This window comes from Neofelis nebulosa, chromosome 4 (assembly GCF_028018385.1).
Source record: "Neofelis nebulosa isolate mNeoNeb1 chromosome 4, mNeoNeb1.pri, whole genome shotgun sequence".
NCBI lineage: Eukaryota > Metazoa > Chordata > Mammalia > Carnivora > Felidae > Neofelis > Neofelis nebulosa.
The window spans coordinates 169,206,179-169,231,555 of record NC_080785.1 but is presented as its reverse complement, the minus strand read 5'-3'; the positions used below and the strand labels follow the sequence as shown (position 1 = coordinate 169,231,555).

At 61.3% G+C, this 25,377-nt stretch overlaps 1 protein-coding gene and 1 long non-coding RNA gene across 2 annotated transcripts; one reads left to right on the top strand and one right to left on the bottom strand.

Annotated features, from left to right (window-relative positions):
* The first annotated feature begins 480 nt into the window (after positions 1-480).
* Positions 481-1,378, top strand: LOC131510888 (uncharacterized). Its single transcript, XR_009261228.1, has 2 exons — positions 481-1,002; positions 1,104-1,378. It is a non-coding gene; the product is annotated as an uncharacterized LOC131510888 (long non-coding RNA).
* Positions 1,379-8,393: 7,015 nt separating this feature from the next.
* MEX3D (mex-3 RNA binding family member D) lies at positions 8,394-18,015 on the bottom strand. The gene is made up of 2 exons (XM_058723605.1): positions 16,746-18,015; positions 8,394-10,614 (listed from the first exon to the last, which is right to left on the bottom strand). The coding sequence occupies exons 1-2, from the start codon at positions 18,013-18,015 to the stop codon at positions 9,227-9,229; spliced, it is 2,658 nt and encodes an 885-aa protein (XP_058579588.1). The 3' UTR covers positions 8,394-9,226.
* Between the last annotated feature and the right edge of the window lie 7,362 nt (positions 18,016-25,377).

Genomic DNA, 25,377 nt, shown 5'->3' with positions numbered 1-25,377 from the left:
CTGTGGGAGCGCGCGATGCGACGCCTCCTCCAATCAGCAGCAGGCGGGGCGGGGCCGCCCCCCCCCCCCCCCCGCGCAGCCGGGCAGATGTGATTGGCTGCTGCTGTGGCAACCGCGTGTGACGTCATATGGCTTCGCAGGGGCCAGGTCCCGGACGCCGGCCTCGCGTGCCCCGCCTGCTCTAATCCACGTAACTCGGCTTGGGGTCGGGGGTTCTCTCCCCCACTTACCAGACGAGGAAACTGAGGCACGCGGGTGACCTCGATATGTAACTGCTGGGAGAAAAGTGTGGCTGGAGGCATGTCCACCTGCCCCCCTGCCAAACGGGGAAGTTTTAAAATCCTGGTGACTCCCGAGAGCCTGCGAGTGAGAACATACCATCGCAGACTGGTCACGGAGAACAAGAGCCTCCTGATACAACGTTTATGAAGCGACATCTTAGGAATGGGGACAGATGAGTGGTTGCCAGGGTTACGGGTGGGCGTGGGTGGGAAGGGGGGACACTTGCGGGGTGGACGCACGGATTTCCCCAGCTGGTGAACTTGTGGGCGATGCCATACCACACAGGTGAGTGCGAGTAAAATGAAAACAAGTGAATTGAAATAAGGGAGGTGATTGTATCAACGACAATATCCGGGTGGAGATACTGAGTATCGATTTGGAAAATGTGACCATCAGGGAGAACCGGGCCAAGTGCACAAGGGAGTTTCTCAGCGGCATTTCTCACAACCGCAGGCGAATCTGCAGTGGCCTCAGTAAAGGCTTCAATCACAAAAAGCCCGCTGCTGGTTCCTCCGTAAGTTAAACACAGGATTACCGTATGGCCCAGGAAGCCCACCCCTGGGTGTATCCCCAAGACGATTTCCAACACGTGCTCAGAACCAAAACTGTGTTCGAGGTTCCATGCTGTCCGTAGGATTGATTAGGATTGACATCGGCCGTCATCTCCTGCCCGAGGTGGTTGAAAATGGTTTTCAGCTCCCAATTAATACATGTAAATAGGTGAGATTTTCTCCACCGGCAAATCTCAACCTCTCTGCGCAGATGGGAGAGTAATCAGATGTATTTTTACAGTCAGACGACATTTATTGCTTGGCTTTCAGAACTTGTCCTGGGACCCGGCCCCTGTGTCCTTCACCATGGGACCTCGTTCTGCCTCCTCGTCTCGTGGGGCACCTGCGCGGCTCAGTCGTTTAAACATCTGACTTCGGCTCAGGTCATGATCTCACAGTTTGTGGGTTCGGGCCCCGCGTCGGGCTCTGTGCTGACAGCTTGGAGCTCCGAGCCTGGAGCCTGCTTGGGATTCTGTGTCTCCCTCTGTCTGCCCCTCCCCGTGCGCTCGCTCTCTCTCAAAAATAAACATTTAAGAAACAGCCAATGAACTGGAGTCCTTCCTGCTACTGGGGACAGTGGCAAAATTCTCATGGAGAGAGAGTTCAAGTTGTCCTGTGTCACCCTTGGCCAAGGCCAGATCTGGTGTGAGTAAAGGAAAAACTCAGTTCTTTGGGGTCCTGTCATTTACTCAATCAACAAACATTTAGGGAGTGCCCCCTGTGTGCCAGGGCTGAGCTGCTGGCCCAGGGACGGGTCAGTGGTGAAAGGTGGAAAAGGTGGGTCCGTTTGTGGCCTGAGGGAGCCCACAACCCCCCGGGGGCGAAGAGACCCTAGTCTCCACTTTACACAATTCAAGCACAACGCCGGTCCCCGCGGCCGTTGAGGCGTCATGTGCCGTTCGGGCCGCACGGTGGCGACAGAGCACGGGCTGCTCTGGCCCAGTCCGGTCGTGGGTGGGGCCTGTCCTGAGGAAGGCGCAGGGGGCCCGCGGGGGCACAGGTGCTTGGGGGCTTTCGGCTTCACCCCGGTTCTGCCCCAGAGCACACCCGCTCCGGGCTATGGCGAGAAACAGGCCTCAAGATATATCAATGACCTGTGCACTTAGTTCTGGTCCATATTAACCACCCCACCCGTGGCCCCACCTTTACCTGCCAGGCAGAATTCAGGAGCCCCAAGACGGAGCTCCCGGGCACACGCCTTTGTAAATCGATGCATTTCTGTCTCTCCATCGCCCCCCCCCCCCGCCCCTTGCCAAATACAGCAAATACAAACACACGACATCCTGTTCAAACTGAATTTCAGGTCAGTAACCAGCGCAAAATCTGAAATATTAAAATGAAATGATTCAGGTTAACTGGGCGTCCTGTATCTTCCAGAGTGATCGCTCCAGCTCTGGTCACCGGGAGCTCTTTTCCTGCGGTGGCTCCTGTGTCCCTTGGACACACCCCCATCCTTGTGGGCTGTTTGAACACATCCTTACCTTCCCAGACCACACGGTGTCTGGGCTCATTTTGTATTTTCACTGTGCGGGCCACAGGGTCAGCCGTGTTTCCAAGGGTTTGGGGAAACTTTACCGCAGCTGCACAAAGCCCCCCCAAACCTGCCCGCTTAAACCACTCACGCTGGTTCTCCAACAGCGCTGGGCTCACAGGTCCTAACACCCAGGCGAGGGCAGGGCTGGTTCCCCCGGGGCCCCAAGGAGTCCCGTTTCCCCCACTTTTCCGGCTTCCAGAGGCGCTGCATCCTGGGCCCGCGGGCCCTCCTCACCCCCACGGCCAGCAACGCGGCCTCTCGTGAGGCCTCCCTCTCGTGAGGACGCTGGGTGCCCCAGGCACCCAGGGTCACCTCCGCCTCAGGGGCCGGGGCTTGCTGCCTCCTGCACAGTCCCCTCTGCCATGTAGGTGACATGCCGCCTCCTCTGTGACCCTTGTTTTGGGGCCTCCACACAGTTATCCCAGTTTCTAGGCCCTCTGGCCTTCCCTCCTGCTTCCCTGCTTGAAAAGTATTTCAAAGTCTGCATAGCATAGTACCTTCCCTGATGCTTCCTTGTTTGTGGCCATTTAAATTTAATTAACGCAAAACTAAAAGTTCCATTTCTTCATGGCACAAGTCACCTTTCAGATGCTCAGTCACTCGGTGTGGCTGGCTGGCGGCTCTTGTAATGGAGAGCTCAGATCTAGAACATTCCCATCATCGCAGAAAGTTCTGTTGGACAATGCTGGACTGGAACATTCTAGAGTGATCCTGTTCGGTATAGGAGCCATCAGTCATATGTGGCTGTTTACATTTACATTTATTTAAAAATTTTTAATATTTATTTGTAAGACAGAGTGCAAGCTAGGGAGAGGCGGGGGGGGGGGGGGGACTCTATGCTGACAACAGAGAACCTGATGGCAGGGCTTGAACTCAGGAGCCGCGACATCATGACCCGAGCCTAAGTCGGATGTTCAACCGACTGAACCACCCAGGCGCCCCCACGTTTATATTTAAATTCTATTGGCCACTGAATTCCAGCATAGGCTGGTGTGACTTTCCCCTTGTAAAGGCTAAGGTCCAGGGGTGAGGGAGACAAAAAAGGGGACTGCCATGGAAGGCCTGACTGGGATGGATGAGACTAAAGGAGTCCCAAGGCCATGGTCCAGTTAAGCATTTCAACCTTGTCTCCCGGTATTGTAACCCGTCCCTCTGACTACTCTTTGTTCCCTGAACCTGCCCTGTGATCCCATCACCTCCAAGCCTTTGCCACACTGTCTCCCCAGTACCAATCAACCCCTATATCTAGCCTTCCCCTTATTCCTGAGGCAGATTTCATCTCTCTTCTTCTGAAGTTCTGACTTACCCATCCACCATCCCTCCATCCCTCCATCCAACATCCTTCCATCCCTCCATCCCTCCACCCACCATCCCTCCATCCCTCCATCCCTCCACCCACCACCCCTCCACCCTCCACCCACCATCCCTCCATCCCTCCACCCACCATCCCTCCATCCCTCCATCCACCATCCCCCATCCCTCCATCCATCCACCCACCATCCCTCCATCCCTCCATCCCCCATCCCTCGATCCCTCCATCCATCCATCCCTCCATCCCTCCATCCCTCCACCCACCACCCCTCCACCCTCCACCCACCATCCCTCCATCCCTCCACCCACCATCCCTCCATCCCTCCATCCACCATCCCCCATCCCTCCATCCATCCACCCACCATCCCTCCATCCCTCCATCCCCCATCCCTCGATCCCTCCATCCATCCATCCCTCCATCCCTCCACCCACCATCCCTCCATCCCTCCATCCCTCCATCCCACATCCCTCGATCCCTCCATACATCCATCCCTCCATCCCTCCACCGACCATCCCTCCATCCCTCCATCCCTCCATCCCCCATCCCTCGATCCCTCCATCCATCCATCCCTCCATCCCTCCACCCACCATCCCTCCATCCCTCCATCCCTCCATCCCCCATCCCTCGATCCCTCCATCCATCCATCCCTCCATCCCTCCACCCACCATCCCTCCATCCCTCCATCCCTCCACCCACCACCCCTCCATCCCTCCACCCACCATCCCTCCATCCCTCCATCCCCCATCCCTCGATCCCTCCATCCATCCATCCCTCCATCTCTCCACCCATCATCCCTCCATCCCTCCATCCCTCCATCCCCCATCTCTCGATCCTCCATCCACCCATCCTTCCATCTCTCCACCCACCATCCCTCCATCCCTCCATCCCTCCACCCACCATCCCTCTATCCCTCCATCCCTCCATCCCTCCATCCACCATCCCTCCATCCACCATCGCTCCATCCCTCCATCCACCATCCCTCCATCGACCATCCCTCCATCCCTCCATCCCTCCATTCACCATCCCTCCATCCCTCCATTCACCATCCCTCCATCCCTCCATCCACCATCCCTCCATCCTCCACCCACCATCCCTCCTTCCCTCCATCCACCATCCCTCCATCCCTCCATCCATCCATCCACCATCCTTCCATCCCTCCATCCATCCATCCATCCATCCACCATCCCTCCACCCACCATCCCTCCATCCCTCCATCCACCATCCCTCCATCCTCCACCCACCATCCCACCATCCCTCCATCCCTCCATCCATCCATCCTTCCATCCCTCCACCCACCATCCCTCCATCCCTCCATCCCTCCACCCACCATCCCTCCATCCCTCCACCCACCATCCCTCCACCCTCCATCCCTCCATCCCTCCATCCCTCCACCCACCATCCCTCCATCCCTCCACCCACCATCCCTCCACCCACCATCCCACCATCCCTCCATCCCTCCATCCATCCATCCTTCCATCCCTCCACCCACCATCCCTCCATCCCTCCATCCCTCCACCCACCATCCCTCCATCCCTCCACCCACCATCCCTCCACCCACCATCCCTCCATCCCTCCACCCACCATCCCTCCACCCACCATCCCTCCATCCCTCCACCCACCATCCCTCCATCCCTCCACCCACCATCCCTCCATCCCTCCATCCCCCATCCCTCCATCCCTCCACCCACCATCCCTCCATCCCTCCATCTCTCCACCCACCATCCCTCCATCACTCCATTCCTCCATCCTTCCATCCCTCCACCCACCATCCCTCCATCCCTCCATCCCTCCATCCCTCCATCCCTCCATCCACCATCCCTCCATCCCCCATCCCTCCATCCCTCCACCCACCATCCCTCCATCCCTCCATCCCTCCATCCCTCCACCCACCATCCATCACTCACTATCCGTCATCCATGCATTCATTCACTCACCCTCCACCTGTCTATTTACTCATCCATCCATCTCTCCATCCATCTAACAAATACTAAGCACCTTCCAGGTTCCAGGCATTGTTTATTCTTCTGTGTGGTTGGTTGGAGTTTTCCCGGCCCCAGAGGGGTTGTGTCCGCATTGATCCCCTCCAGAATGTTTTCTCTGAGGGCACAGATGGAGGGCGGGAACTACTACAAGCCAGCATGTAACATGTGCCAGGCTTTGCATTAACCTACAGGAGATTAAGCCCCGATTAAGCCCCCATTTTACAGATAAGAAAACTGAGGTCAGGGAGATAACATGCCCAGGGTCGTGAAGCAGGAAGGTGGTCTGTCTGTCTTTAGAGATTCTTTCCCTACACTGGTGGGCATGAGGTGATATATCCCTCCTGTCCCAGGGAACTCTCAAGGGAACACGTGGTCATGCAGGTGACTTACCGTTCCCGCAGTGAACCCACTTTGCAGATGGGAGAACCATGGGGTTACACTTCAGCACCTCCCTGAAATCTGATGAGACACGGAATGAAGGCCTTCTCAGCAGATACTGGGTGAGAGTCACATTGATGTGCTGAGCCCGTGAACCCAGAGGGCGACGAAAACTTGTCTCAGTCTTTGGCTGCCCAGAGTGTGCCTAGATGTGAAGAAGCTGCACTTTTGCTGAGCATCCCTGACCCCAGGAAATGCTCCCCAGCCCTCTGGCCAGGAATAGAGCCCCTGTAGGTGGTTATGAGTTTGAGTTACTCCAGCTCACAATGGCTCAAGCAAAGCAGGAGAGCTTACTGGCACTCATAACTAAGAGGTCGGGATGGACTGCCTTCAGGCACAGCTGGATCCAGGGCCTCAAATGGCAAGCTCAAGAATCCACCTGGGGTCTCAGCTTTCCCCGGGGGCCCCAGGAGCTCTGGCATCCTGATCATCAGCTTCACATCCCCGCAGTAGAGAGCGAGTGAACTTTCTGGTAAGTTCTAGAACAGCAAGAGCTCAGATCAGGCCCGCCCCTATTACATCTTTCAGAAACCGCTTGCTTGGGCTCCAGCCCCCACCCCCTTTCCAAGGACTTACTTTCGACCCCCTTGATGTCCCGTCTTTCCCTTGACCCCTCAGCCCTCGAGGGGCTGCTTTCTTCTTGTGTCCAAAATGCCAGGGGGACTGGTCTCCACACTCTTACCTCCCACTGTCCCCATAGCCTCCGGCGGGATGGCCACGGCCTGACTTCACCCCAGGTCACCTGGGGCCACTGCAGCCGTGTTCAACCCCACCGCTGAACTGAGGGTCAGACCCCACGTCACGTGTCGCCCACCCACCCGTACTGTTTTCCGTGGCTGCTGTAACATTGCCACAAAGCGAGTGAGAGGCATTTGCTCCTCACGGTTGGCTCCTTCCGGAGGCTCTAGGGAAGGTCCTCTGTGCCTCTCTTCCAGCCTCTGGGGCCCCAGGCGTCCCTGGCTCAACTTCACATGGCTTCTCTCTGTGGGGCCAGGTCTCAAATCCCCCCCTCTGTGGGTGTGTCTTTTTTTTAAACGTTATTTATTTTGAGAGAGAGAGAGGGAGAGACAGAATCCCAAGCAGGCTCCGCACTGTCAGCGCAGAGCCCGATGCGGGGCTCGAACTCACCAACCGTGAGACCATGACCTGAGCTGAGATCAGGAGTCGGGCGCTTAACCGACCGAGCGGCCCAGGGGCCCCTGTATGCATGTCCTTTATAAGGATGCTCGTCATGAGACTTGGGGTCCGCCTTAACTCAGGGGGAGCCTCAATTATATCTGCAAAGATCCTTTATCCAAATACGGTCCATTCGCAGGTTCCGGCGATCCTCACCAGAGCCGAGAGCGTGGAGAACCCGTTTCACACGTGGGGGAAACTCCAGGCAGAGTGAACCGGAGCCCCAGGTGTGTGTGGCTGTTCGAGACCCACCCCGGGCCCTGCAGCCCAAGGTGCCGCTGGTCAGCTGGAGGGGCTGACGCGGCCACCACTCCCTGGGGACCTGCCCACGGGGTTCCCCATCCATCTGCCCCTCCTGTTGCCCCACCTGTCTTCCGGAGCCCCCCGCCTCCTCCTGGAAGCCCTCCAGGTGGCTCCACCACGCCTTCCTGGCTTTCCTAGCAGGCTCTGTTCTGCAGGCCCCTCCTCACCGCCCACTGAAGCCAGCAGCCCGTGGGCCCCTGGCTCCCAAGCTCGTCTCCAGAGCAGTCCCGGGCCCTCCCTGTCACCGCGTCCCATGCCTCCTACCCCACCCTCCGCTCCACTCCCGAGCATTCTTCCTCTCCTTGGGAACTCTGGTGGCACCCGCTGACTGCAGATGGTCCAACCCGTGGTCCCACAGTCCCGACTCCGGGCCAAAGTCAGTCATCTAGTGGCCCCCTTGCTCCCCACTAGACCTGGAGGGTGAGGGATGGCATGTGCAGCTACAACTCAGACATCCTTTGGGGCTGGGAGGTGTTAGAACCCATGCTGCGAGTGGGGCTCCCAACCTGTCTCTCCTTCTGCAAAATGGGCCGGGAGACCCCCCCGCACCCCCTCCCCCCAGAGCCTGGCACCCCTCCCTCCACAGCAGCCAAAGCTGGTCCCATGGTCAGCTGCCCCCTGGAACGTGGGGGCCCTGAACCTCAGGAAACGGGACCTGGCTGGACCACCTTCTCCGCAGACCCAATGCTCCCGTCTGGAAGCAGACACGGGGCCCGGCTTCTGGAAGATTAGGGGGCGAAGGGGCCGGATCTGAGCACCCCGTCGTCCCCCAACCCTCCCTCCCACGCCCACCTGCCCCACACCACGCCAAGGGCTCACAGGTAGCAAAAGGGCTTTATTAAGAAGGCTTTAAAGTCAAAAAATAAAACTCTTGATACAATTTTCTGAACCCTTAAGTCAGCTCAGCAAATATATAATCAGTAATTTAGCTGTGTAAGATGAAAGGTCCGTTACTTTATTTAAAATAAAATATATTTTAGTTCTTAAAATTTATTCCATAAAGTACATATTTCCCTATAAATTCCCTACATATACACAAGAGGTAAAAAGTAAAAGTTTTAAAAAAAACACAATTTAAAAAAATGTAAAAACTGACAACAGAAACCACAGCAGAAGGGTATTAATAATTAAAAACACAAAGTTAGAAATTTCTGGTTGGGACCCTCCCCACCCCCCCCCCCCACCCTTCCAGCCTGTCCCCCGCTGACGTACAAAAGGATAACTGGTGAGCCCCCCACAGGGAGTAAAAACGTCGCATTCTCCTCCTAGGGGCCTCTGCGGAGGCTGAGACCGCCTCCCAGGCCAGCAGGTCCCGTCTGAAATCCGCCAAGTCCCAAAGGACAACCGGAAGTTGTAAAAATCGGGTGTGTGTGTGTGTGTGTGTGTATATATATATATCTATATATTTTTAATCTTCGTAAAAAGATCACCCTGGGGGCCGGGGAGTCTTAAATAGAAAGTGCAGGCAGACCTTTTCTCTCTGGTTTATTTTAACCTGTCGACTCAATACTGTTTATTGGTTAAGAACTGTGGTGCCGTCGGGCGGCCGTCTCCACGCCTGGGACCGAGTTAAAGCTCGTCTGTGAACGCTGGCCGCGCCGCCCCCGCCGCCCCCGCGCCCGCCGCCCCCCACCCCTGCCCCGGGCCGCTAGGAAAAGATATGAATGGCCTGGGTGGCGGGCGTGCGGCAGGCGGGGCACTCGGGCTCGCTCTTGCCGCAGATGCGGACGGCGCAGTCCATGCAGAAGAGGTTGTGACCGCAGGGCACCAGCGCGGCCATCACCTCGCCCTCGGCGCACACCACGCACTCGCGCGCCAGGGCCGGGGCGGCGGCGGCCGGGGGCTTGCGGCCGCCCTCGGAGGGGCTGGAGTCCAGGGGGGGACACGCCGCGGCCGCGGCGCCGCCGGGCAACGAGGTGGCGGCGGGGAAGGCCGGCAGCGAGCCCGGCGCCGGCCGCCAGCCCAGGGCGCCCACCGGGTCCGCGGCGCCGCCGCGGCGGGCCAGCGGGAGCTCCAGGCCCAGGGCCGCGGGCTCGGGCAGCGTGGGCGAGTGGCGCGGCGAGCCGGTCCCGCTGCTGCGCCGGGCGCCCGGCGCGGGGGGCGCGGGGGCCCCGTTGACGGCCGAGCAGCCGCTGAAGTTGGGCAGCGGCGCGGCCCGCTCGAAGGGGGCCCAGATGGTGGCCGCGGCGGGCACGGTCAGGTCCAGCGCCAGGAAGTCGAAGCCGAAGTCACGGTCCTCGGGGGCGGGCGGCCCCGAGGGGGCCCCCGGGCCGTCGCCGCCGAAGGAGAAGCCCCCGTTGCCCGAGCCGCCGCCGCCGCCTCCTCCGCCGCCACCGCCACCGGCGCCGCCGGCGCCGCCGTAGGGGCTGGCGGGGCCCGCCTCGGGCACCGGCGGCCCCCCGCGGCCCCCCGCATAGAAGGCCTCGGGGCCCCCCGGCGCGCCCAGGGCCGCGTCGCCGCGGAGACCAGCCGTGGGCGCCGGGGGCCGCCGCCCCGGGTTGGGGGCCTTGGCCCAGAGGCCGGCGGCCGTCCCGAGCAGGTCCAGACACACGTCGGTGCCGTTGGCATGGAAGTCGCTGTCGGGGCCCGCGTCCGTGAAGGCGCCCGTGCGCAGCGTGATGTGCGCCTCGATCTCCTCGCGCGCCCGGTCCACGTTCTCGGGCATGCCCGTCACGGCGAACACGGGCTCCTTGTCCCGCCCCGGCGTCACGATGTAGGTGTGCGTCCGCTGCTGGATGCGCTTGATGGTGGCGCCCTTGGGCCCCACCACCAGCCCCACCACGCGGTAGGGCACGCGCACCTGGATGGTGGTCTGTCCCGGCAGGTGCGGCGGGCCCTGCGCGGCGCCCGGCAGCCCGCCCGCCTTGCTGCGCGTGGCGCGGATCACGGAGAAGTGCTCGGCGGCCGACAGGATCTCGCGTTTGGCCATCTCCACATCCTCCTTGCGGCCGGTCACGATGAAGACGGGCTCCTCCCCGCGCACCGGCGTCTTGATGTAGGTGTTTGTCTTGGCCCGCAGAGCCTTGATCTTGCACCCTGGGGGTGGCGGTGGGGAGAGACAGTTAAGGATGGGGGGCCCCTCCCCAGGGCAGCCCTCGGAGGAGCAGCTGCGGGGCCGGCCGGCGCGGTGGGGGCTGGGGGGAGGGCTGGGAGCCCCCACCCCACTGCCCTCTCCACCCTGGCCTTTATCCTCAGACACGCATCTCGGTTTCCCCTCTGGTCCCAGGCTGGAAGGTGGCGGCGGCTTTGGCTAGAAGGCAAGGAGGACCCCACTGCGGGTTGAATGGTGCCCCCCAAATTCACGTCTACCCGGTCCGTGTGAACAGGACTGACTGTATTTGGAAAGGTCTTTGCAGGCGTAATTAGTTAACAGGAGGTCGCACGGGAATGGGGTTAGCCCTGAACCCAGTGACAGGTGTCCTTATAAGAGGGACACAAAGACAGCGATTGGGACGAGGCAGCCACAGGCCCGGGGCGCAGGGGACTGGCGGCCACCACCAGAAGCTCGGTGAGCAAGTTCGGGAGACGATCCCCCTCCTCCTGGAGGGAGCGTGGCCCAGCCAACACCTTGCATTCGTATGCCCGCGCTCCGTGGGGGGATTCGTTTCTATTGTTTCGAGCCACCCAGTCTGTTCTGTCAGTCCCGGGACGCTAATGCAGACCCCCGACACGGAGTCCCCATCAACGCCTGGGATTTTCTCCTGGCCAGCTGACCCCCCTCCCCCACTCCAGCCCACAGGGAGCCCAGGTCTCACTCAGTCTCTTGCACCCCCACTCCACCCGAAGGTCCTGTGGTCCCAGCCTCCGAGGGGATGATGCTCACGGACACAGCACTGCGCTGTCGCAGGCCGGGCGGGGTCCTGACACCGTGGGGGGCACCGGAGTATCGGCGTGCAGCATGGGCTGAGAGGCCCGGGCTGTGACGGGGTGCCTGTCCAGGCGTCTGACACCCCCACCTCCTCTCTGGGGGGCCTTCTGAGACATCCTGAGTCTGGGTGACACTCCCCCCCCCCCCCCCCGGCTCTGGGCGGCAAGAGGGACACGGGGATACTGTTTCAATACAGAGGGCGCCCCGGTGAGGGATAACACTGTTGCCGACTTCTCAGGTAGAAGCTTACAGAGCTGGGGGACCAGTGCACCTGCCCTGGAAGGAATCCAAGATGCACCAGACGGGGGGACTGCTCGGCGTGAGGGAACCCTGGGAGGTGGCAGGGTTGTCCCAGGGGCAGCCCCACCCTGAGCCCAAGGACAGCAGGCCCGTCCAGAGCTTTGAGCAAAAGCACAGCCAAGCGAATGGGGTCGGAAACCTCCAGGCGAGGGTGGAAGTTGGGGCGTGGCCTATCCCCTGGGTCCCGAGCCCCCACCCCCGTGTCCTCCCTCAGTGGCTCACTGCCTCACTGGCATCCCTCCAAAACCCACCCTGACCCAGACCCGTCTCCACGTCTGTCCAGATGGTCCCCTCCCCACGTGGTGGCTGGTGGGTAAGCTTTCAAACCATACGTGTCAGTCCAGACCCTCTCCGGGAGCTCCGCCCGCCCTGGCCTCCCTGCCCCCACACGGTCTTTACCCTCCTTAACAGTGTCCTCAGTGCTGCCTGCCTGCACCCCCTTCTCTGCATCCAGTCACTGCCCAGCACCCCTTCCTCCAGGAAGCCCATACTGACGGCACCAGGGTCCCAGCACGCACTTCTCAGCCTACTTCCTGAGCTCCCCCTGCTGGTGGCCTGTGAGGATCAGCGCACGGGGGTCACAGGGGCCGCTCAAAGGACCGTCCCGTGTCTGTTTCCTCACGGGTAAGAGAAGGGCACAAACTGACCCAGCCTCATGGGTCTGGGGCCACAAGGGCCACGGACTGGCAGATGCCCCCAGGCAGGTGCCCAGCCGTCACCTGCTGTGCACGGCCAGCAGGCCTGTGCAGAGGACAGGGAACAAGGCCAGGAGAAGGGGTGGGGGGTCACCGGAGCCAGGGTGGGAGAGGAAACCGGGGTGGGGGGGCGCCCCCTGCGCAGGGAAGCAGCCTGGTTCCCCTCACACAGAACTGGCACCCATCCTGCCCCCCCCCCCAAAAGGTGGCCCTGGACGGAGCCTCCAGTGGCCAAGAGGAGATGCATTTCCACGGTGACACCATTTGAGCCAAGCCCCACCCTCGCCGAGACCCCAAGAAATGACAGAGTTTGAAGGGGAGGTGGGGCCGCCAGGTCTGGGAAACCGAGGCCCCTAGCGTGAACCAGCTACCTTCCCGCCCTGGTGGGTACAGGCCAGTGAGGCCAGAGTGGGTGATGGCAGGGACCAAGCCTCCTGCTTGGGGGGAACCCTGGGGGCCACCACTTACGGCTGGTCCCGGGCTGAAATGCAGATTCCCGGGCCCTGCCGCCAGGAAGCCACCTCGGGCAGGTGCGCCCGGGGAAAGGGGGTGACTGCCCTGAGGCTGTCTCTGCCCCGCCCCAGCACCCCCCACCTCGCTGCAGTTGGGCCCCCGCCCTCGTATGGGGTTGCCGAGGGTCCCCGTGCAGAGCCAGGTCCCAACCCTCATGTGACCTCATTCTGGGGTCCTGGCCACCCGTGTGCTGCCCCAGGGACCCCACACAGAGACCACAGACAGGCTGGCCCCTGCAAGGAGGACCCGAACCAGGGGAGGACTCCCAGGGTGCCCGGCAGAGGGAACCGTGGGGGCAGAGTTCGGAAGCAGGACAGGGCTGGGACACATCCTCACAATGACCAGTGCAGTGCTGTCCCCAAGGCAGGGCCCAAATGGGCTGCAGTCCTGTGGGGGGAGGCCGCGTCACCGTGGGGCGGTCTGTTTGGTGGGCGGGGGGAGCTGGCCCGTGCGGGCGACGCGGGCACGGCAGGCCAGGTCTACGCTCACCAACACCAGGAACCCCCAACCCAGAGCCAGGGGACCCCCTTCTTTCTGCGCCCCACAGCGGACACACAGAAACAGGGGGGCCTGGGCCCCAGCACAGCCCCACAGCGCCCCCAACTGCCAGTAAGAGCACCGAGGCCCGCAGCGCTGGGGCCGGGCTGGGGGGGGGGGGGGGTTTGGTGCAGGAGAGCAGTGGGCAAAGCAGGCTTCCCCGCACTGAGAGAGGCCAGCCAGAGAGCGCGGACCCCAGCCTGACGGCAGCAGAGACAGAGGGACCCGGTGTGGCTGAGCACCAGCTCGTCTCTGGTATCACTCACTCCTTCCTGACCCAGACCTCCAGGCAGCTGCCCACGACTTTGACCCAGCCCAGCCCAGCCCAGCCCCACAGGGACACGCCCAGCAAGGGTGCAAGCTAGCCGGAGGCTCTGAGGAGGACCGGGCCCAAGGTCATACCTGGGGCAAGTGGGCACCAGCCCCCCAGGTGACCTTTGGTGACAGGCTGGAGGGAGACCACCCTGACTCTTTGTGGAGTCTCGCTTTTCCTGCCTGTAAAATGGGGTCGTGTCCCCCCAACCCTGGAGCCGTGGAAGGTAAAGTCCTCTCCTGGGCCCCACCTCTGTTCCCTGCGGCGCAGACCGAGCCCAAGGGACTAAGGTTCAAATCCCAGCCCTGCCGACCCGGCCTTGGCCCGTGTCTGTCCCCCGTGACCCGCAGCTACAGGGAACCTTCTCTGGGGGATCTCTTGAGGCTCAGTGGGGCGGGGCAGGCCGAGGCCCCCAGGCAGGCACCTTGTAGGCGCTGCAACCTGAGGGAGGAGAGCGAACTCTCGGCGTCTGTGGTCGCTTACCCTGTCCCCGGAGGGTGAGGGAACCCACTCTAAGATTGAAAACACAGCTCAGGTGAGGGCTGGGGGAAGGGTCGACCCCAGGTCTGTGCGATGCTGGCCTGGCCACTAGGGGATGGAGTGAGTGGTCCTGGGCCCGGGTCTTGAGTTCAGGGCCTGCGCTGGTGAGGGCCTGAACAGTAGGAAGGGGCAGGCTTCGTGTCCAGGAACCCACAAGGTGGCGGGCAGATGGGGGAGCGGAGGGGGGGGGGCAGGACTGGGGCACAGTCTTCCAGGCTGTGCTTGGCAGCTGGGCCGGAGAAGACGGCAGCCACAACTGGTCCTAGAGCCAAGAGATTCAAGGTGCCAACCAGTCCCGAGGTCACGCTTCCCCACCGGATACCCCGCGTCCCGCTTACGGGACGTACCACACGCCAGCCTGGGGCCACGCTTACAGCCCTCCGGCTTGAGGGGCGCCAGGCGGGCTCTGTCGGTTTAGCGGTTTAGCGTCCGACTCTTGATTTCCGCTCGGGTTATGATCTCATGGCTCGTGAGTGTAAGGCCGGCACGGAGCTCTGTGCTGACAGGGCAGAGCCTGCTTGGGGTTCTCTCTCCCTCTCAACCCCTGCCCTGCTCAGGTTGGCCCGCGCGCGCTCTTTCTCTCTCCCTCTCTCAAGATAAACACATAAACTTAAGCACCAAAAGCGCTCTCTAGCTTGGGAACCCTCACAAATCCCCCGAGGGAGGTGCTGTCCCCCAACCCCAGAGAAGAGATCCCACCCGCCTCGGGTCACGGGGCCGGCCCAGTCTGCACCCCGACAGCCTGCCTTCCTGTCTGCCACCAGCAAGACCCCAAACGGACACCCAATAAACGGGTGCCAAAACACCACCCAGGAGGTCGGGTGGCAGCTTGGTCCTCTACGACCAAAGGCATAGGTCGGGGCGCTCTCTGCTTGACTCCCAAGAACACTGGTGTGGGCTCGGCCTGTCCGGAAGGACCCCCCGGGTGCCAGGACACGCGCGTTCACGGGGAACATGCCCTCGTGCTCTGGGGTCGTGTCCCCCCAACCAGCCAGCAGATCAGCCTACTGATTTTGGACAACAGCCCCCGGGGCTGGGTTCCCACGTCTGCCCCACCCCCCAGCCCCCAGCACAGGGCAAGGTCTGGTTATACCTCCCAGGACAGGTGTGGGGGACCGGGGCTGGGAAGGGACTGCAATAGGGTGGCGGTGGGAAGCGTCAGGCTGGAGTCCTGCTGTGCTGGCTCCGAGACCCGCCTGTCCCCTCCCCTACCCCCAACTCCTGGGCCCTCACCCAGGCACGACATCTGCACGCAAAGCAGGAGGACTAACTGGGCAAACCACCCCTCCCACCCGGAACTCCCAGAGGGCAGCGTGTCGGGGGCGCCCCTGTGGTCCCTCTGCCCCTGGTGGCAAGGTGACAAGTCACCGTGCGATTCAAGCCCCCCCCCCCCCCCCCCCCCCCCCCCCCCCGCTCCAAGGCCAGCCTGTCCTGCAGCACCATCTCAAACCCCGCCCAGACCCCACCCCACGTTCTAGAACCTGGCCTCCAAGCCGGGAGCGGGGCACAGAGAGGTGCAGGCAGGAGAGAGCTGGGGCTGGGGGCTGCCGGCTGAAAGGGTGGGTGGGCGTGTGTCCGGAGGAGCACTGCCCACCATCCTCCCGCCCGCCCGCAGCTCCAGGGCCAATGAGCGGCCGCCGGCCTGATGTCACCCTGCAAATCTCAGACTGGCTCTCTAACAAAGAGAACAATGGGGCGGCCACAGGGACTCTCTGACAATGCTGTTACCAGGACCCCCACACCCCGGGGTCTGCTGCCACGGCCTGCCAGGGGAGGGCTACGAGGCTGGACCCCAGGAGGGCTTTTACAGCTGGTCCTTAAGCATGTCCCCAAATCCCCGACTTGGGGCTGACAGTGGGGTGGGGATCCTCATCCTGTCCTCCGGCCCCACACCCCCAGCAGGGCCCCCAGGCTGGCAAGTGGAGATGTATACCCTCTTTGTACGCCCAACTTCTGTCTCGACCCTGCCTGAGCACCCCCCCCGCCCCGCCCCCAAGCCCCCCTCAAGCCCCAGCGAGCCCCGCCCCATGCCTGCTTTGGGTGTGGAGCGCCCACCGCCCAGCCCAGCCTCCTGGTCCTCGGATGCCACCGCTGGCGACCCAGGACCTGGGCAGAGGTGCTGCACGGAGGACCTTGACCCGGCTGGGGGCGTCCAGACAAAGGCAGCGGCGGCCGGAGCGCAGAGAGGAGGAGCGCGGGCTGCGCCCAACTTTCTCGCGCGGCCCACGGCAGGACAAAGGCGCACAGGCGGCCACTGAGGCCCGGAGCCCACTCGCGGGGCGTGGCCAGGGTCTGGCGTCCCGCCGCGGGCAGGGCTGGGCTGGGGCGGCCCCCTCCCCAGGGCGAGCGGCGCGGGGACCCCGGGAAGCTGGGCGCGGCGCCCCAGACGGCGGCCACTCACCCTGGCGACCCACGATCTCGGCGACGTGCTCGGAACTGGGCACGGGCACGCACTCGGTCATGTTCACGCTCTTCTTGCGGCTGCCGATCACGTTCATCTGCTCGGCCAGCAGCGTCGAGGGGCCGAGGGCCGCGGGGTGCGGCGCGAAGCCAGCGAACACGTCGGGCGGCGACGGCCGGGGCGGCGGCGGGCTCACGTCGGGCTCCAGCAGCGGCAGCGAGCCCGGCGCCACCGCCTCGGCCACCGCGGGTGCGCCCGCCTCGGGCCCGTCGGGGGGCGCGGGCTCGGCCGCCGCCCCGCCGTCCGCGCCGCCCGCCGCCGCCGCCCCGCCGTCCCCGCCGCCCGCGGCCGCCCCCTCGTCGTCCGGGCCGCCCGCGCCCCCCAGCCCCAGCCCCGAGAGCTGGTCCAGCGCCAGGCGCAGCGCGGCGGCGGCAGCGGCCGCGTCGTCGGGCGCGGCCTCCTCGGCGCCCTCGGGCAGGGGGCGGCGGCGGCGGGGGCGGCGGGGGCGGGGGGGGCGGGCGCGGGCTGGGGTCGCCGCCGCCGCCGTCGGGCTGGCCCGTGGAGCCGGGCATGGCGGCGCTAGCGCTCGGGCCCGCGCCCCTGCCTCTCGGCCGCCGGCCGCCCGCGCCGCCGCCGCCGCCGCCCGCGCCGCCGCCGCGCTCCGCCTCTGAGAGCTGGGCCGCCGGCCCCCGGCATCCAGCGGCGGGGCGGGCGCGGCGGGCGGGGCGGCGGCGCGGGGCTGCTCGGGCCGCGGGCGGCGGGGCGGCGCGACTCTGCTTGCTGCTCGGCGGCGGGGGCTCGGCGGCGGCGGCGGCGGCGGCGGCGCGGGCGGCGGCGGCGGCGGCGGCGCGGACGCTGCTTCCCTCCCGCCCGCCCGCCCGCCGCCCTCCTCCGGCCGCCGCCGCCCCGCCCCGTGACGCGCGCGCGGCCAACAATGGGGCGCCGGCAAGGCGCACGCGCGCGCCGGGCGGGGCGCGGTCACGTGGCGGGCGCGGGCGCGGGCGCGGGCGCAGGTAGGTGCCCGCGGGCCGCGGCCCCCTGCGCGCGCGGCTCCTCTCGCTGCCCAGGCCTCGCACGCGCCCGCTGCCCCCCTCCCCGCGCACGCACCCGCCCTTCCCCCAATTCCCCTCCCGACCTCCGGGGGTGCCCCGGCGGGGGGGTGCTGCCAGAGCCCGCACCTCCGCCAGGTGGGTGGCGGTGTTTCCCGACTGGGGGCGCCCTGGCCCGCGGGCTCCCGAGAGCAGCCCGGTGCGCCCACCCCCAAAGCCATCGTGCGCCCGCGGCCCTTCCTGTAGCGGCCCCTCGGGTGCGGGAAGGAGCCCTCCGGCGTCTCCCCGTGCGGTTTCTCACGCTAAATGAGCTGGGGGCAGCCTCCGAGCGGACCCGGCCTGGGCTCCTGCCTGGCTGTGGAACCTCCTCTGGCGGAGGACACAGGTTCCCGAGGTGGGAGAGGGAGCGGCTGGCCCCTTTTGCCTGCCCCCGGCTCTCCCCCCTGACCGGGGTACCCCCCACCCTACCCCATGCAGGGCCTGAGCCACAGCCTCCTCCACCCCCTGTCAATTCTCCCCACACCTCAGACTTCCCTGACAGGCGCCCCTGACACTGCTGCCTGGGTGCCCACGCCTGGAACCTTCCCCACCCTAAAATGTCTTTTTTCCTGACCCCCAGGTTCACATCCAGCCTAAGTGTCTCTCTCAGGGTCCCAGACTTCTCTTTTGTGCACTTGAACACTCATGAGTATTTAATCACTTGTGATAACTTATGTCCAGTGCCCTCCCCATGGGACCAAGTCCCCCTAGCAGTGGGGGGGTGGGGGGGTGGGGGGTGGGGGGGCCTGGAGGGACCTGCAGATGGGCAGATTGGCACTCCCGCTCACCCTCCTGGTCTCCCAGCCACAGGCCTTGTCCCTATCACTCCCACAAACACCCTCCTGGTCTCCCAGCCACAGGCCTTGTCCCTATCACTCCCACAAAAGTGTCCACTGGCTATAGCCACCCACCCACATGACCTGTGCTGGCCCACTGGGCCAGCCTCAGGTCCCCCTACCCCTCCGTCGCCAGCACTCATCATCAATGCCTTTTCTCGGGGCCAGGCCTTGGCACATGCTGGTCCCCCTTCCTGGGGCCCCAGCCAGGGTGGAAGGAGGTAGCCTGTCCTTTTGGCCTGCTGGAGGGGTGGGGAGAAGTCAGACATGTTTCAGCTGGGGGCAGGGACAATAATAGTGGGCGAAAGGAGACTCATTTGGTAGCGACAGGTGGAGAACAGGCCACAGCGTGGCCTGCTCCGGGGCGCACTTCTGGAGGTTATGCACCAACACACACGTTCCTTAACGCACCTCCCGGCCCCATCAGTCCCTGCAGAGAGGGCTTCAGACAAGCTGGGTGCAGGGTGGCTCACGTCCTGGGCTAGGCACTTGTGTGCCCAAGATGGCCGTCTCTTCCCTGCCTCTCTGCTTTCCAGTTTCTGCTCCTAGGCCCCATTCACATGTCCTGTCCTTCCCTCTGGGGGACTTGGGAAGGGAGGCAGCATCTAATGATGGGGGAGAAACAGCTACAGAGTGGCCTGGGGGAAGCCGCCCCCAGCTCCTGGCTGCCACCTGGAGACACCAGTGTACCTGGGGGTAGGGGGTGTGTGCAGGCTCTGCTCACACAGGCAGGCATCCAGCCAACGGGAAGGTGACGAGGACAGAGAACAAGAGAGGGCTTGGGAGTTAGCACAGTAGCTGGCATTAAAACTTCAGCAGGAAGTTAGTTGGAAGACTCAAGTTGGAGAAATCTAGAAAGTCAGGCAAAAAGAATTGGGAACTGGAGCGGAGGGGGAGAACAGGAATAAGCCAGGGATTCCAGAGAGAGCAGAGGGGAAGTGGAGGGAGCTGTCCAAGAAATAATGGAAGGGGACGGTGGGGCCAGAGTCTCTGGATAGCCGAGACCCCGCAGCTTGTCCTCGGAAGACTTGTCAAGGGTCCTGGGACTCCTAAATGCTTCCAGGCCATATTATAAATAACCCGGAAAAAGAAGGCCTAGGTTCCTGGGGAAAGTGGTGGCAAACCCGAAGGTTTGGGAGGAAGAATCAAGAGGTTTCATGCCAGCCGAGTCCGCACAGATCAGCTTAGCAAGATGCACTCCAGCAGAACGAGGGAGGAAGTTAATGAAGTCACAGGCACTACCACGGGAAGGGAAGCGAGCAGGAGAGAAAGCCACGGAGGCGCTCCGGGAAGTGGGACTGGGGGATCACCGAACCAAGCCACTGGGCTGTGGGGAGGCGGCCACTGGGAGCAAAGAGAGCTGCCAATTTGAAAAGGAGGACCTTCCGGCAAACGGATTCGGAGTCAGAAGAACGGAGGGAGCGGGGACTCTAGAGTCTTCGAATCAGCATACCATCAGGACGCGTAAACGCTGCCCTGTCTGGTGTCGGCATGGGTGCTCAGCCACGGCCCTGTGGTGATGCGCCTTAGAAATCCTTCTAGAACTGTAAGCCGCTGACCTCCGGGCAGCGTGCACGCTGCAGCATTTGGGAGGCAGAAGGCGGTGTCCGCAATGTGGCTTGAGACACAGCAGGAATAGGACAGAGGGAGGGAGGGGCAGACGTGGATGATGCCATGGGTGAAAGGTTGCTGGTAAACCCTGGGACAGGCTTTCCGCCCTGTGCTGCTGACGTCCAGGGCGGGGCCTTCTCTGGGGGGTGCTGTCCCGGGCACTGTGCTATGTCCAGCCGCAGCCCTGGCCTCTGCTACTTGATTCCAGGAGCCACTGCCCCCCCCCCCCCCCCCCGGTTAGTTTCCTTTGGTCTCACTTAGCAAATTACCGCAAACTAGGTGGCTTCAAACACCAGTTTATTCTCTCCCAGTCCCGGGGCCTAGGAATCCCAGGTCAAGGTATGGCGGGACTGTGGCTGGCAGGCCTCAGCGTGCCGTGGCCGTGGCCGCCTCACCGCAGTCGGCCTCCGTACTCCCGTGGCTTCTCCTTGTGCCTCTGTGTCCACGTCTCTCATGAGGACAGTCAGCGGCCATTGGATTCGGGGCCACCCACTCCAGTGTGACCGCATCTTAATTCATTACACCTGCTTCCAAGTAGCATCCCGTTCACAGGTTCAGGGATCGCAGCATGGACGAACCCTTTGGGGGCACACAGTGCACCCCACAGAACCCCCCCCAGGCAGGATGACCGAGAATGTCTGCAGACAGGTCCCCTGGGTGCACGGTCACCCCGCGTGAGAAGCGCTCACCCTTCCGTACCGACCCGTGTGTGGTCGCTGTAGGCGGTGGGCTCGTGAGGGTCGTTGCAGAATTCCCTGGACTCTGTGCCGAGCTGAGCTGAAGTGCCTCCGGTGGGGTGTTGGAATGGAACCATGTGGCAGCGGAGGGGGCGGTTCTGGGGGGCAGCGGGGGCCCCGAGCATCCTTCCTGAGGCTGGTGCCGGCACGTGGGTTTCATTTGTCTATTCGGTGTATTTCAAAACTTTCCATAATAAAAAAAAATATTTTTAAAAGTGTATTTATTTATTTATTTATTTAGAGAGAGCCGGCGGCGGGGGGGGTGGGGTGGGGTGCAGGGAGGGGCAGAGAGAGAGGGAGAGAGGCAATCCCAAACAGGCTCTGTGCTGTCAGCACAGAGCCTGATGCGGGGCTTGAACACACAAACCATGAGACCATGACCCAAGCTGAAGTCCCTTTACCGACTGAGTCACCCAGGTGCCCCCCAAATATATATATATGTATATATATATGTATATATATACATGTATATATATATATTGTTTTAAGTTTACTTTTTTTTAAAGTTTATTTGAGAGAGAGAGAGAGAACATGAGCAGGGGAGAGGCAGAGAGGGGGGGGGGGATCCCAAGCAGGTTCTGCACTGTCAGCGCAGAGCCCCAGGCGGGGCTCGAACTCACCAACTGTGAGATCATGACCTGAGCCGAAACCAAGAGTTGGATACTTAACCAACTAAGCCCCTATTTTTAAGTTTAGAAACTATCCTTTGAGGGGTGCCTGGGTGGCTCAGTCGGTTAAGCATCCGACTTCGGCTCAGGTTATGATCTCTCAGTTCGTGAGTTCGAGCCCCGCGTCAGACTCTGTGCCGACAGCTCGGAGCCTGGAGCTTGCTTCCGATTCTGTGTCTCCCTCTCTCTCTGTCCCTTCCCTATTCACGCTCTCTCTCTCTCTCTCAAAAATAAATAAACATTAAAAAAAATTTAAAAAGAAAAAAGAAACTATCCTTTGAGAGATTCCTTTGGAGAGGTCTGGAAATGAAAACAGCATCCAAATCCCCCACGGTGGGTTGGGGCCCACACCCGCTGCGCCCCGGACGGACCCCGAACACACGACGCTCAGCGAGGGAACCAGACACGAGAGGCCACACGGGGTGTGAGTCCACGTGTGTGAAACGTCCAGAATAGGCTCATCCACGGACAGGAGCGGGGCTCGTGAGGGCCGGGGACTGGGGGGTGACTGCTGATGGGGACGGGGCTGAGACGGGGTGGGAGTTTGGGGGACCGAGAAGGATAAAACACAGCATGGAGGAAAATGCCAAAAGAAATCGGCATAACCATTGGAAGAGGTTCTCCTCTGGGGAGCACAGGACCGGGCATGGCTACTTTCCATCAAGAGGATTTTAGGGACATTGACCTCTGCATTTTTAACTATATGCTTTTTTTTTTTTTTTTTTTTTTTTTTTTTTTTTTTTTTAACAGTTCTTAAAATGTGCTTGGGAAATGCTGTGATAGAGACCCTATTACACCGGCTCCCGGGACCCTTCACCGGGCTTGAGTGGCTTGGCGGGGGAGCCCGGGTGTGTGCTCCTCCCGCTGTGCTCCCCTTCCAGGGCTGCCCTCCTCCGTGGGCACATTTTGAAAGAAGAAACAGTCAAGGAAAAAAAAGAACATTGCCAAAGAATATAAAACCACAAAACTGGCCTTCCCTGGAGTTTGTATTTTCAGCCTTCTCCCTTATCATGATAATGTGTGCTCACGGCCGGCGATTTGGGACTTAAGGTAACGTTTGTGGATCAAGTGTTGTTTGAGACGGAATTTACGTGCCACGAAGCACGTTTTTTTTTTTTTAAGTTTTTATTTTTGTTCCAGGCAGTTAACATACAGTGTTATATTAGTTTCAGAAAACACACCCGTTTTTACCGCCAGGTTGATGAACTCCGCCTGCCCAGACCCGCAGCCCAGAGAGTCCCCTCCCGCCCCACTGCCGTCCAGCCCCCGTGGACCAGTCTCTTCCGGAGCACCACGTCAATAACGGGCTTGCTTTGTGCTGTCTCCTGTAGCAAGTTTCTTGCCCTCAGCCGAAGTTCATTTTTGTCTTTTTTGTTTGTTTTTCAAGATTCCTGGCCCAGCAGCTTCGTGTCCCCTGCAGGCCTCCGGCTCTCCCCTCCCCGATGGCCGTGTAGGCGCCCGCGGTCTCCCTGCAAACTGGCTGGGATCTCATCTCTCTGCATACACTTCAGGTTCCTGAGACCCTGAAATCTTTTTATTGTTAAAACTGAGATAATTCATGTGCATCAAAGTTTGTCCTGCTATTTATTAAAAAATATTTTTTAAATGTTTGTTTATTTATTTATTTATTTATCTATCTATCTATCTTAGAGAGAGAGAGAAACAGACAGGCTGCGAGCAGGAGAGAGAGAGGGAGACACGGAATCCACAGGAGGTTCCAGGCTCCGGGCTGTCAGCACAGAGCCTGACATGGGGCTCGACCCCGCGAACCTCCAGACCATGACCTGAGCCGAAGTCGGACGTTCAACCGACTGAGCCACCCAGGCGCCCCGAAGTTTGCCCTTTTAAAGTAGACAGTTCAGTGGCTTCTAGGAAGATCAAGGACTTGTGCAATTATCACCGCTGTCAACTTCAGAACATTATCATTACCCAAACAAGACACCCTGTCCCCACTAGCAGCACCCCCCGCCCCCGAACCCCCAAGCCCCTGGCACCCGTGAATCCACTTTCTGTCTCTACGGATTGCCCTCTCCTGACCTTTCACTTAAGCGAGTCCCGCTCTGGCCGTGTTAAGGGCTCTCCGGGCGAACGGAAGCAGTGGGGCCCACGGAGACATCTCTAAGGGGAGACAAGGGGACTGGCTCACGTGGTTATGGAGGCCAAGAGGCCCACGGCCCACCGTCCACAAGCGGGAGCCCTGGGAGGGTCGTGACCCGGCCGGAGTCTGGGGGCCTGGTGCCCGCGTGCGCTGCGCAAGACGGCCGTCTCAGCTCAGGAGGAGAAGGCGACACCGTTTTGTTCCATTTGGGCCCCTGGTGGACTGAGCGAGGCCCACGTTGATGAGCGAGATCCCTCCACGCCGCCTGCCGGATCGAATTCTCATCCCTTCCAGACACGTGCGTGGAGGCACCCAGAACTAACGTGTCCCAGCTACCTGGGCATCCCTTGGCCTCGGCAAGTTGACGCAAAATTAACATCACGTTTGGAAAAAAAACCAAACCCACCGTGGCCTCTTGTGGCTGGTTCCCTCCCCGAGCGTCGTGTTCAGGGTTGTCCGCGGGGCAGCCGGCGTGGGCAGCTTGCGGCCGAGGGACGTGTGCGTGCATGGACATGTTTTCTGCATCCATTTATTTGTTGATAGACCCTTGGGTTATTTCCATTTTTTGAGTGCCTTGAGTCTCGACCAAGAGTTGCCCAGTCTTACTGGGGATGGGGGTCTGGGCAGCCCCCTGGCAAAAGCAAAGAGCCCCTGTTCTAGACTTTTTTTTTTTTTTTTTTTTTTTAAAGTAGGCTTCATGCCCAAGGCGGGGCTCAGATCACGACCCTGAAATCAAGACCTGAGCTGAGATCAAGAGTCAGGCACTTCAGGGGCGCCTGGGGGGCTCAGTCAGTTAAGTGGCCGATTCTTGGTTTCAGCTCAGGTCATGATCTCGTGGTTTGTGAGATTGATCCCCACGTTGGGCTCTGCGGTGACAGTATGGAGCCTGCTTGGGATCCTCTCTCTGCTCCTCTCCCCTGCCCTTGTTCTCTCTCAAATAAATAAATATTAAAAAAAAAAAAAAAAAAAAAAGTCAGACGCCCAAACCAACTGAGCTACCCAGACGCACCTAAGAGTCTCTGTTATAGAATGTGTGTTAGAAATTTCCAGATGATGGGGCGCCTGGGTGGCGCAGCCGGTTAAGCGTCCGACTTCAGCCAGGTCACGATCTCACGGTCCGTGAGTTCGAGCCCCGCGTCAGGCTCTGGGCTGATGGCTCGGAGCCTGGAGCCTGTTTCCGATTCTGTGTCTCCCTCTCTCTCTGCCCCTCCCCCGTTCATGCTCTGTCTCTCTCTGTCCCAAAAATAAAATAAAAAACGTTGAAAAAAAAAAAAATTAAAAAAAAAAAGAAATTTCCAGATGACAGAACGTTCTCCGTCTGCTCTGTCCAGTTCAGTAGCCACCAGCCCCGTGTGTAAGGAAGGGGCTGTTTAATTAGTTGTAGCCAGTTTGAACTGAACTGCCATATGTGGCTGGACTGGACCATTCCAGAAATCTGAGCGAGCTGGTCCCTCTGCCCCAGTCCTGCCACCACTTGACTAATAAAATCCCAACTTGTTTTGTTAGGAGTCACTGCCTGAGGTCACCCGAGGCTCCCTTCCTCCTCAAACTCCGTGGGTCCTGAGCTCGACCAGCTCCAGGCCTTGTGCGGCCA

Coding starts and splice junctions, on each gene's coding strand:
- MEX3D (XM_058723605.1), bottom strand. CDS start 18,015: ATGGCTTTGGGGGTGGGCGCACCGGGCTGCTCTCGGGAGCCCGCGGGC. Junction 10,615..16,745: donor CGAGATCGTGGGTCGCCAGG/GTGAGTGGCCGC, acceptor CGCCACCCCCAG/GGTGCAAGATCAAGGCTCTG.